Source organism: Lycorma delicatula, chromosome 7, assembly GCF_047948215.1.
Source record: "Lycorma delicatula isolate Av1 chromosome 7, ASM4794821v1, whole genome shotgun sequence".
Lineage (NCBI taxonomy): Eukaryota > Metazoa > Arthropoda > Insecta > Hemiptera > Fulgoridae > Lycorma > Lycorma delicatula.
The window spans coordinates 119,058,481-119,071,994 of record NC_134461.1 but is presented as its reverse complement, the minus strand read 5'-3'; the positions used below and the strand labels follow the sequence as shown (position 1 = coordinate 119,071,994).

Sequence of the window (13,514 nt, the reverse complement as noted above, 5' to 3'; positions counted from 1 at the left end):
GGATTAAAAAAAGTAAATTTGCATGTTAAGGAAATGTATTTCTTATTACATTTTTATATTTATGTCTTATTTTAAGTAATTACATGTAAGTTTTTTTTTTTATTAGATCAAGATCATATGACAGAGAACGTGATTATGACAGGGATTGGGAAAAAACGTCCAAGAAAGATTCTGATAAGGAAAAGGAAAGAGAGAGAAGGAAAAAAGGATTACCACCGTTAAAAAAGAATCATTTAGCTGGTGAGTTTGAGTGAATTGTTAAATTTACCGTAGTTACAAACTAATTATTTCAGGAACAATTTTGTTTAAAGAAATTATATTTCTACAAGTGTTAGGTTTTATATTTATTTCTTTTAATTATTCAGCCACTGGTTTAACAATCAGAATCTACATCTACTTTTTCTTATAGAATAGAATTTGGTAAAGGGAAAATGGTCTATGGAAAATTGCAGTTTTAAATGTAAAATGATTTCAAAAAAGAAATGAAATAAATTTATTGATATATTTTGAAATTACGGTAATCGAAAAACTGTTTTAAAGGGTTTCTAAATGCCCAATCTTTTCCATTATCAGTACATGACTGTAATGTTTCAGTAAAATTGTTAATGATATGGTATGCCAGATGTCAATTCAGATTAATGCTTTCTGTTTCTTGCTGTATTTTTTTCATTTTAATTCCCCGATTGAGTGAGTTTGATTACAGAATACCTTTTCTTTTAAGGTAAGGTAACCTTTACCTTTTCTTTCAAACTGCTGGTTTCTTTCAAAAAGAAAGAAATCAGCAGCTGAAAGATTTGGTGACTTTTGTAACCATTGATGGTGTCCAAAATTATTCTGTTACCAAACATTTTATATAGAAAGTACTTCATGCCACTAGCTGTATGTTTAGTTTTTATTTTGTTGAAATAGGATTAAAAGAAATTTTTTTAAAATTTTGTATAACTGTTACCCAATATTTCTGTTTTATCTTTAAAAGATATGGACAGCTATAATTTTGTGGAAAGTTATGGTGTACCAGACAGTAATTTTTCACACTGTATATTGATTTTTCATTATACCAGTTAGGTTTTTCAGCTGATCAGCATCTATAGTTTTATTTGAATACCCTGTACAACTTTTAAGTGGTTTCTGACATTGAGAGATTATGTAAAGTTTTGAATTAGTCAGTGTGATCTCTAAAAATTGCAGAAAAATGTGTAATGAATTTGTCACACACTTACTGATCCACTTTTTGAAACTTACAGAATGGAAATTAGGTTTTTTATAATATTGATGAAAGACTTATCAAGAAATTTTTGAATTTGAAAGACTAGACTGTTTGTTTTATAACTGTTGAATAGTATCTCTCATGCAGGCAATATTTTCTGCAATATTATTGTTTTTTTGCCCTAGGACAGCAATGGGAAACATTTTTAGGAAGGGATCAAAGAAAAAACTAGGCAGGCCAATGTAATTTATTAAAAATAACAATAGTACATTTTAAAAAAAAAATTGTAAATTCCTAAGCCCTATTAATGATTGAAAGATTATGACTGAGAATGTGATGAATGAAACTGATTGCATTTCTTAAAATTTCTCGTAATCTGGTTCAAACTGGCATGCACTGATTCTCAGAAATGAAATTAAATGCTCATCTGTCAGTCTGTTTCTAATACAACTCCTTCAAAGTTTCATTGTATAAAATACCTATTCATATACATAGGATAAAGCAAACTTTGGGCATGAAAGTTCGGGTAGGAAGCAAACACTTTCTGGACATGAGATATCAGATTTGGGAAACTGTGCATTTTGACAAGGACTTGTAAAACTCTAATTCTGGGACATTGAGAAAGAATTGTTTTATTCACTGTTACATTGCAACTCCATTAATTCAAGTTGTAAGTCTGATTTCTCATACTGGAAATATACCAAGACTTTTTCAGTGGCTCCGAAATCTTGAGATCTTTGTTCAAATTTGTCACAAAATCTTCTCAGGCTATCCTCATAACTCCTTCATCACGCTCTCTTTTTCCTGTTTAACCTCTGGTAACTACCGTTTAGATTATTCTTCAGAGGATGAATGAGGATGATATGTATGAGTGTAAATGAAGTGTAGTCTTGTACATTCTCAGTTCGACCATTCCTGAGATGTGTGGAACTCCTTCATCACTGGGACTATTGAATTTAACCTTGAGAAATGAGGCAAGTAATTCAAAGCTAGCTGATTTCCAAACTGAACAAGTTGAAGTTTAAAACATCTGAGATGGTCCCAGTTATCATTGAAAGAAGATGTGTGAAAAAGTCTAAAAACCATACAGTATCTTCCAGCCTTTTACATTCTACAGGCTACTGATTCTTACTATTTCATCTTTCTGCTGCCAAACTCGCTCAAAAATGCATCCAGTGCTAAGCTACCTTACTATCGAGTAGTATAGTACATCAGATTGAATGGATTCAAAAAACTAAATTGTCTGTGATTAGCCCTCGAAATCAGATAGCCTTGAGAACGAGCTTCACTATGACTTCAAGCATAGGTTTCATATCCATGGCAGATTTACAAGGGCTACAACATTGCTCTTAGGATATTCTTGTTTAAAGATCCCAAAAAAACCCAGATTTTTTTCATCATCTGTCATAATTCTACAAATGCTAGTTATAGGTACTTTCAAAGTTGAAAGCCCTTCCAGAAATTCATGAAAAATATCTGACCCTGTTGTTCCATTTAACAATCTCATGTTTGCTGAATCTTCTGTAATGGAGAAGTTTTCATCAATATCTCATAAAGATGTACTGCAGCTGTGCAGTATCAGTGCTTTCATTTATAGTAATGGGCCAGTATTTAAATTGGCCAATCTTTGATTCCACCTTTGATATGTTTTATCTATGGCTTCAGTTCTAGAAGTCGCTGATTTTCGAGATAACTTACAGTTTCAAAATCCTTTGTGTTGTCGAGGCATAAAATATCACAGACTTTGAGGATGCATTGTTTAACAAACCTCTCATCAGAGAGAACCTTGTTATTTTTAGCAATATTTATGCTACAAACTAATCTGCATTTGTAGCTGCTTTCTGAAACTATTTAGTTTTTTTTTAAATACTTTGCTCACCTGATAGTTTTTTACATTTGTCTTATGCTTTTTGTTTCCTTTCTTCTTCAGTCATGCCTCCATAATTGGTATTTTTATGCTTAGAGGTGAAGTGCTAGAAAATGTATTCTTTGTAGACTTGTTACAGTTTCATTGCAGATAAGATAGTGCTTTATTTAAAAGCTGTGAAAAGTACTTCCAGTTCCATTCATCTTTGAAAACACAGTAATCGCTTACAACGTTGGTACAGCTAGTCTGAATAAATAAATATGGTATTAGTAGCAGCAGCTGCAGTGGATGCAATGTGGAGGGGATTTGTTACTAGTTTTACTCTTCATTACAAAAATGTCAGCAGCCAGTGTCTCACTCAAATATTAACATAACATTCCAGTTTTGTTTAAAAAAATGTTTATTAGGAACAGAAAGAATAATATGATTTTCTGTTTATTTTTCGTCTTTTGCTTCAATAACAAACCAAATTTTAAAAGTTTATTTGCTTTTTATTGGCTGTATTTATATTAATTTTTTTCAGAATTAAATTCTCTACAAGTTTTATTACTAAATCTTCTACATTAATTAATCACTTAATAAAGCTGTTGTACTACAAATCTAAAAAAAAACTTGTTTTTTGGCACTGAATTTTGTTTTTACATTGGTTATCTTAAAACTAGTGGAGTTACAGTTGTGTAACCTACTTTATCCTATTTCCCAGCTCACATTACATAAAAAACCACCAACTTTACTCTCTGATTTGGGTCTGAAAAATTACAACATAGTATTTCCAGATCTTTGTTTATATGAACTTTTTTCATTATTTTCACCAGTAGAACACGTCCTGAAAGTTTCACAGTTTCTTCATGAGACCCTGCATATATATAAACGCAAGGTGGGCAACATGCAACATAATACTGAACCCATAATGAAACTGCTACCTAGCACTATTAATGGGAGACTCTTACACATCAAGCGCGTCTAGTGGATGTGTATGTTAGTACTGATTGTTGCTGTCATTTTTCAGGCGCAGTGCAGTATTATGAGTGTAGTTTTGTTTGTATAAAATGCCATATTCAATGCAGGAGAGAATAGCTAGTTGAGTCTTATATTTGTTCTGAATCGTTTGAAGAATCACGTCAAGTATTTGTAGAAAAATTCCCAAATTTCTGTATCCCAGCGAAAAGTAGCATACATGATTTAGTTAAAAAATGGCATACAACAGGTTCGGTTTCAAATGCAAAACGAAATAGGCAACCTTCTAAGTTAGGACTTCACAGGCCATTGTGGATATTGAAAGGAGAATTACTGCCAGTACAAAAAAATCAGTAAGTTATCCTAACAATCTGGTGTTAAATACACATTTTGTCATAAAATTCTTCATGAATTAAAATTGAAACCTTACCACATTACAACTGTGCAACAACTGAAGGAGATAAGACAAACTGAAACGACTTGATTATTACAACTGGCTTCTCGAAAACATTGTTGGTGGACAGATAGACCCAATGTTGTATTTCATGTTAGACGAGGCATGGTTTCATTTATCTGCCATGTTAATTCACAGAACACCAAGTATTGGATGGTGAGGAATCCTCACAAGATATTTGAGCGTCCACTTCACAATGAGAAAATTGGTATTTGGTGTGCCACTTCCAATAATCGTATAGGGGCACCAGTATTTTTTGACCGGACTGTCAATACACAAGTTTACCTCAATTTTTGAAGAATTCTATGTGCAGTAAACTGATAATGCAAAAGGATACAGGATCTTCCAGCAAGATAGAGTAACGTGTACACATCAAACGTTTCACTGAATCATGTTCGTGCAGCTTTCACAAATGAACGAGCTGTCAGCAGAGGACGGTGGCATCCACGTTCCCCAGAATTGTCTACTTGCAATTTTTTCCTTTGGGGCTACTTAAAGGAGAGTTTATGCATCTAATCCCCACAGTATTGATGAACTAAAGGTGAACATTCAACGAGAAATCAACGCAATTGACAACAATGTTTTGCTTCAGACGACTCTTAATATGATCAGTCAGGCACAAAAGTGCATTGATGCCCAGGGTGGTCATTTTGAACATTTTTTGTAACAATAAGATAAATAAATGCAACATTTAAATTATGTTTTATGTTCTTAGTATTTAATTTATCCATATCATTCATAAAATTTCATTCCAACATAGCCTACTGATTCTGCAGCAGTTACGTTACAGGTTCAGTTTTATGTTGCTCACCCTGTGTAATCTTATACATTATAATATAAGTATTATATATTATTATATATATATATATATATATAAATATTTTTTTTCTAATAAAAAAACTGCCTAGTACAAATATTGAGAGTAAGACATACCTTAATCTTTCATGAAATCCCACATCCTGTCATGATTGAAATAATTCTTTTATGGCATATTAAAGATTTAAATATAAAAATACTAAAATAATGAAAATTGTGTATTAATTTACACAAGTACTCTGTCCTTTTCAGTTTTTATAAGACTGTCTCCCTCAAACACAGTCTGATTGTTTATCAAATTGGAATCTTTGTGTATATATATATATATATATATATATATATATATATATATATATATATATATATATTTGTAATATATTTAATCTTACGTTATCTACATTAATTTCTAGATTTGTTTAGTATTAGAAATAAAATGTTTATTGTTTTTTTGATGGTCTGCCATGTTAGATAAACTTAATGTGTTATTTTAATAATTTCTATAATATTCAAGAAATCTAGTTTTAAAGGATGATTTGTTTTTCCTATTTAAATACCATCACAATCATTAAATTTAGTTTTATAAATCCCACTCAGATTGTTTATTTTATTTATTTTTTTGTTTTTTAAATATTCATTTAATTTTAATTTATTTTAAATTATGAATTATTACAGTCTGATAATTAAAATATATGCTTATCTTTATATTTGGGTTAACTTGATTTACTGTATTGTTAAGTGTAAAGTTTCTTGTGCATTGTACTAATAAAAATTTTATAACCTCAAAAATCATGAAAAACCTGTTAAAAGTGATACCATTTTGACTCACTAAATAAGTGCTCCAGGGGGGGGGGGGGTTCTTGTCTTTTTTGCACTTTACATTTTTTATATTTAGCCCCTATGTTGTTGAAGTTGGTGTTTTCAGTATTTTTAAATTAGTTTTTTTTTTTTTTAATTATTAATGATAGGTAGTAATTTAATGATAACTTAATCAATATTTTCCTTAATATTCCCATCTCTTTTATCTTTAGAATACCAAACTAAAACCAGCCAAGTTATGGAAAAATATATAAATGTTTGAGCTATGTGCATTGTATATGTCTTCTCTTTAGCATTATTTAGATAATAAATACTGTTTTTATTTATTGTTTATAGTTTTTTTTTTTTTTTAATATCGTAATATGCTTTGGTCACTGGTAGTTACAAATTGGTGAATGAATTCTTGAATTTCCTAGATGTAACAATATTATTGTACCTGTGCTGACAATTTTTTGATGAAGTTATTCATTTTTTCAGTTTGCAGTACAACTTTGTGGATTGGTCATTTATCAAAACTTGTTCAACAAGAAGAATTATCAGATACATTTGGTGAATATGGTGATATTGTATCAATTGATTTGATACCACCTCGAGGTTGTGCTTTTATTTGTATGAATAGAAGACAGGATGCTCACAGAGCATTACAACAATTGAAGTACCATAAACTACAAGGAAAGGCAATTACTGTAAGTATGTTTATTTCTGAATAAAATTTAGTAGATATTAAAATCCATTACAATACATTTCATATTTGGTAGCTATGTTTTCTGGCAACTTAAAATAAGTTGTGTGTAAGACCTGCAACAAGTATTATATGGCGATATAGCTTAGCTAATCTCTAGTATTACTGATTAGAATAGCTATGAGATGAGTGACACTGCTCCTATGTTTACTCCAGCCTAATGAAAAAATCTTTAAATAATTAAAATATAAAACCCACTTACCAACAATCTTTTAATGCGTCCTAGCGCTTTTGGAACTTAAAATTTTTTTATTACCTAAAACTTTATTGTTATGAGTAGAATTGTTATGTAAAGTGTATAAAATATATAAGAATATATAAAGAAAGGAAGTATAACATATGACGACCACCTTTATATATTTTGCACACTTAACATAACTATTCTACTCATGACGACAAAGTTTTAGGTAATAAAGAAAAATTTAAGTTCCTGAAGATGGAATTCATTTCCAAAAGCGCTAGGATGTATTAGAAGATTGTTGGTAAGTGGGTATTACATTTTAATTATTTATTGTATAATCATAACAATTGACCATGTTTGATAAATTATGAAAACATTTTTACCATTTTAATGTGTTCGGTGTACTGGCGTGTGGTGATGACCCAGTTCGTATAATTAAAATAGATGTATTAAATTTTTTTTTTAAATTCATAATGCTCTTTGCCTAAAATTATAATATATGGTTATTAGGGTACTGTCATTTCTCCCAATACCTCTCCTCTAGGTCAACAATGGCTCAGACCTGGAATTTGTTCCAAGGAATTTTTACTAATATAAAATTAGTGTATTTACCAATTAATTTAAAAAAAGAATTAATATTTAAGTGAGCTAGATGGGAATATGCCTATCAAATTTTTATCACGTCCTAAATAAAATTGCCTCTTAATATTTTAAGACTAAAGTTCTTAATATTTTAAGACTAAAGTTACTTAGAATGTAAAACCACAGGATAAACTTTCCTACTTAGGTACAAGGTAAACTGGATGTATTTTTTTTAATACATTTTTAATATAATCCTGCCATTCATACTAAACGAAAGTTTTTAAAAAAAAAAACATGTGCCTGATATTTTAAAAAATTGTTCGAAAGTTCATTGCTAAAGAAGTCAGAGCAGGTGTTTTGTTGCAATAAATGCTTGCTGTTTTGAAACTTGTAGATATATTTTTCTATTCCAAATTTCTGAACCGAAAGGACTAGGTGTGTTGATCAGTCAACACATCTTAAGGAAGAAAATTTCAATTATGTAATGGTTTGACATTCTGTTGATTTTTATTTATTTACTACTGTACATAGGGCATAGAGGTGAGTTGAGTTAGGACTATTACAATAACCCACCAAGTTGGTCTAGTGGTGAACTCGTCATCGCAAATCAGCTGATTTCAAAGTCGAGAGTTCTAATGTTCAAATCCTAGTAAAGACAGTTATGTTTATACAGATTTGAATACTAGATTTTGGATACTGCTGTTCTTTGGTGGCTGGGTTTTCAATTAATCACACATCTCAGGAATGGTTGGCCTGAGACTGTACAAGACTACACTTCATTTACATTCATACATATCCTCTTAAGTAATACCTTGCCACGGTTCCAGAAGCTAAACAGAAAAAAGAGAGAAAGAAAGGATTCTTACAATTGCGTACAGTAAAATTAAAAGAAAATAGAAGGTTTACAGAAGAATTAGCCTGTAGAAGTATCCTTTATAGCACTTAGACTACAACAAAAGTATTTATTTAAAAATAATGAACTGAATTTATATTCAGGACATAGCTTAACAGAGAAAAATTAGAAATTCCATTTAAATCTAAATTATCTGAGTTTATGTATATTCATCTATTCATTTGAATCCCTTCCTTGGTTGACAATTAAAGAATTCCCTTTCAAGATGTCCTTATTGAACCATATTTTTGACTTATTTTATCCATATTTTTCTCCTTTTTGGTACTAGTCAAGCACTCTAATTTAATCTATAGCCATATCATCAAATTTTTATCTTTGCTGTAAAACCCATCTATTCCTGTCCAACCACACTACCTTAAGTGAGTTTTCTGATATCTTCCTATAAGTTAATTATCGTTTTGAGCCTATCATATTGTATAAGCACATTACCATTGTTGGATCATAGAAATTGAATGATCTTAATTTTTAATTGTTTGTCTTCAGCTTGAAAAAATTTTGATTTTGCTGTGGAAAAATATTCAAAAATTATTATAGATTTTCTTCCAGAATACTGTAATCATTTTTATAACTTCTCTAACTCTAAATTTTTGTCATTTCCAAATTATTAATAAATTTCATAATTATAAATGAATCACCTGATCTATTAAGTTTTTTGTGTAATAAAATATCAGTTTCATTTACAGAAAATTTATAACCAATATTATCACTGATATTTTTTATAATTTGTTCTCTGTTTTCGCTTTCCTTAATTATATTTTTTTATCACAGTTAAAATAGACGCAGCTCTGTCTGTCTTACCATAATATACATTCGTACAAAAAAAAAATTAAATCTATAACAAAATTATTGTATTTGGAGAGCATAAAAATACTCATGTTCTGTGTACACTCACAATCTCAGCTCTATATTCTACTAATGTGTTAGATGTAATAATAGTTTGTTGAAAAATTTATTACAGTTAGCATGGGCTCCTGGAAAAGGTATGAAAGGTAAGGAGTGGAAGGACTATTGGGAAGTTGATCAAGGTGTTTCTTATATACCTTGGTCAAAAATCAATCCTGATACTGATCTTGAACTTCTTGAAGAAGGAGGAATGTTTGATGAAGAGTCTTTCCCAGATTGGTTGAAACGTAAGTTACCATCTTTTAAGTTTTTTATTTGTTAATTTTGTTTAATAATTACACCCAACTTCCTTCTGGTAAGACTTAAATATATTCTGAATTTCATTTTGATAAACAATAAACACGAAACAGAATGTTAAAATAAGTTATATTAAGACAAATAACTTATGACTGCAATTATATGTACAATAAATAGTCTAGGAAATTGCATCTTTGCGATAGAATAAAATTATTTATTTATAAAATCTAATTATAATGTAGTTACTGCATATTCTTTTTTTATGTTTAGCACTTTTGCAGAAATCTCTGCTTCATCAGAACTAATAAAATTAAATATGTTAAATTAAAAAAATATATAGAACACATTTACGATCTTAATCTTATATAGAATTAATTATTCTGATGCTGTTTCAATTTTTTACGAATAATAAAATTATTGTTATTTGAATTATAATTTAAATATATTTTTAAATTTAGCTTGAACGTTTTTAATTAAGTGTACTATTTCCCTAATCCAATTATCATATTTAACCTTGTGTTGCTTATTATTTATATTTTAATGTTGCTGTGATTTTATTATTTTTATTTTGTTGAAAATAAAGTATTTTAATTGTTACTTATTTCCAGTATTCTTGTTTTATTTATACTTAAAAATGTATGTTGTCTTTAAGTGTGATAAATAAACATTTTCAAATATAAATAACATAAATATTAGAAATGCAGTTCAATAAATTTACAACCTAGTAAAACTGTATTAATTCAGATTCTACTTATCTGGATTTTTTCTTTTACTTTGGGAAATAATTTGTTTTTAAGAAATCCATGTTTACGGTGTATTAAACCATGTGTATGGTTTAACAGTTCTTTTGGTGTAGAAATGTAGTAATACCTGCTATGAAATACTGTATATCCTCTTTAGCTTGAGGAAATAAATCATCAGTATGGAATTAATTAGTTCTCTTGGCTAGAAATTTTGTAGATTGTATATTTTGTATTGCTTAATAAGTTATATACATAATACAAGGTCTGTAAATAAAGTAATGAGACTGATTCAGAAAAACTTCTTATTTACAATCCAGTTATACATGGACTCTATCACTTTCAAAATAGTTCCCTTGGGAAGCCACCCAACACTTCAAACAGTTTTCTCACTCTTCATGGCAGTGTTGGAAAGCATTCTGCTTTTTGAGTTTGGGCTTGTGACAGAGTATCATCTCCATATGCCCTTTTCAATTCTGAAAAAGTTTCAGTAGCATTTTTGAGTTAAACACAAAACTTGATTGCATAACGTTGCTCATAATTAGCATCACCCATTTTTATAATGCACAACAAAAACTTGTTTCACAAAAAGTTTGTTGCACACATGGCAACAGTAGACTAAAAATATTAATACTTAATATAAATCAGCTGTTCATATAACCATATGTTTACTAGTAACTTTACATTGTTGCCACTTTGGCTGCCAAAAAAAACTAGTCTCATTACTTTATTTACAGACCTTGTATATTAGTTTGTTAATCATTTTTCACCATAAAGCACATATTATAAAAGTAGTAACTAAATAAATTGTAAGTGTTAATGATAATTTCAAAATTATGTAACGTAATTTGAAACAAATGCATACTACATCATTTACATAATAAATATATATAAGCATATCCATTGGCAGAAAAAAGGTATTAGTATTTCTTCAGTAAGTTAATATATTGAATTATTAGTAATTTACATCAAAAATACATCTAGTCTATAAATGGTTAATCAGCGAATCGTTCAGGTATTAATTAATGTAATTAAAATTTTTATCCACCTCTTGCATTGGGATTTGTGTACCAATGAATAACAGTTCTGAAAGAGGTAAAACAAATTCCTGGGAACCAACCATAAGCAGGGAACTAAATTTGGGCACCTCCAGGTTAGCTGTTTGATATGTGTATAATGGTAAAACATTCTCAGAGTTAGGGAATTGAGGTTTGAGATATTCATTTGATTTGGTTAATGAGAGAGCCTATCACTCGGGGCAGTCAGGTTACACCTCAACCACCAGCTTTGTGAAGTGAACTCTGATCAGCCTGGGTTGTCTCATGTTTCAACCTCTGTGAATGTGACCTCCTCTGTATGTCAGACGAGGGTTTTCATGTTGCATAGTGGATGATCCCAGTGCAATAAAGTCTGTAACAAGTCACTCATTGACAGAACAGTTCTGCCTCACAGTGAGTCAGCTGGAGCTTGGAGTGGGGACAGAATTCACCATGTCTATGCCTTGGTGCTTCAAACCAGGTCTACCTCTAGCAATAATTCATTCCTTTTAATGTGACACCAGTGAAAGCTTAAAGCCATCTAAGAGATGTGTTAACACATCTTTTAGATGGCATGATGATTTTTACTTGGCATCTGGGATTGCCAGTGGATGAACAGCATTAATACTTGTGCTATGACCCACAAAGTAATGCAGATAATAAAAGGATAGTTTTGCAACCTACTAAGGTGACAGTTGTCACTACATTTGTCAACTATTACCTGAAGAAATTGATATTACTTGTCAATGATAGACAGGCGGTAGCAGTGTACAATAAAAGCTAAACAGAGGGAACAGTATGGCTTAAGAGTATTCAAGAAAACTAAGGGTTATTTATTTGTCATGATGTTACTGCAAAAGGAAACCTACAAGGGTATACCTACCATTCTGTGCATCTTTGTATCTTGTTTTTGGGTACATTTTAGCCATTTTTATTAGCTTAATTTAGAATTTATCAGATGTTTTGCTTAGTTCATGCTATCCTGATTTTTATTTGGAATAGAAAATAGATTAAATTATAATTTAGTTAAGTAATTTTGAATAAAATTATTAGGTTGTTTTTTTTTCTTTAAAATTACTGGTAAGTAATCTTTTCCTGTGTTTATCAGAAAAAATTGAATCAGATAAGATGAAACCAAAAAGAGGAAGTGACAAATCTCATGACAATTCTCAAAATCATCAGCAACAACAAACTGATAAACGTACATCTGGTTCAGATGAGACAGATGCTAAAAAAAAACACGATGAAATAAAGGAGGAACAACGAAAAGAACCAGAACTTGACATACCAATTCCAGCACCAACTCTTCCTGGATTTATTCCTCTTCCAGATGGACCTCAGCCTGATCTTAAAGTTACTCCGCAGCCAACAGCAATACCTCCAATGGGAATACCCCCTATGGGAATGATGCCTCCATTTGGACTTCCTAATGTGCCTCGTAAGTATTTGTATAGGATTTTCATTTGGATTTATAAATTAAATAATTAAAATATATATTAGTCATTCATATTGCCCTATACAGTAGATGCTTATCTACATTCCAGAGTAGAACTATATATAATAAACAATTTATTAATGTTTATTATGAAGTAAACATGCCAGTTTATATTCATGGTTCTTTTAGTCGATAGCAGCCTGTGAATTTATTAAAACAATATGTGCACTAATCCATATGTATTGTTTAAGGGCATTTATGTTGCTGTTCATTTAGTTATATTTTCTTCATACATTTTTGAAAAATTTCATTGAGTTAGTAGATCTCATTTTTCATCTGCTACGAATCCAACAGTTAAAAGTAAAGTAAAACATAAACAAATTGCATAGACAAAGCAAAGAAAATATATACAATATTTTAAAATTTATTAAATAAAATCAGATGACAGTTTCCTTATTCTATTGCAAAAAGTTCAGCTTTACGGCAGTTAAACTATAGTGTATTTGTCAGTGTGCTAACAAGCATAAAGAAAGAAGCTTAGCCATATTTTCAGATAAAGGGAGAATTAAAAAGGTTTCAATATTCCTAATAAAAGTCGCAAATGTGAGAGATCTCAGTGCATGACAA

General features: G+C 30.1%; 1 protein-coding gene across 5 annotated transcripts in view; it reads left to right on the top strand.

Moving 5' to 3' along the window:
- Isha (Insulator su(Hw) mRNA adaptor) overlaps positions 1-13,514 on the top strand; it is a 113,413-nt gene that overhangs the window by 62,670 nt on the left and 37,229 nt on the right. For all 5 annotated transcript variants that reach the window (XM_075371882.1, XM_075371881.1, XM_075371880.1 and 2 more), the window contains 4 exons: positions 107-240; positions 6,595-6,803; positions 9,494-9,665; positions 12,561-12,890. In XM_075371882.1, coding sequence (XP_075227997.1) covers positions 107-240; positions 6,595-6,803; positions 9,494-9,665; positions 12,561-12,890 — 845 coding nt within the window. The remainder of the gene's footprint in view (positions 1-106; positions 241-6,594; positions 6,804-9,493; positions 9,666-12,560; positions 12,891-13,514) is intronic.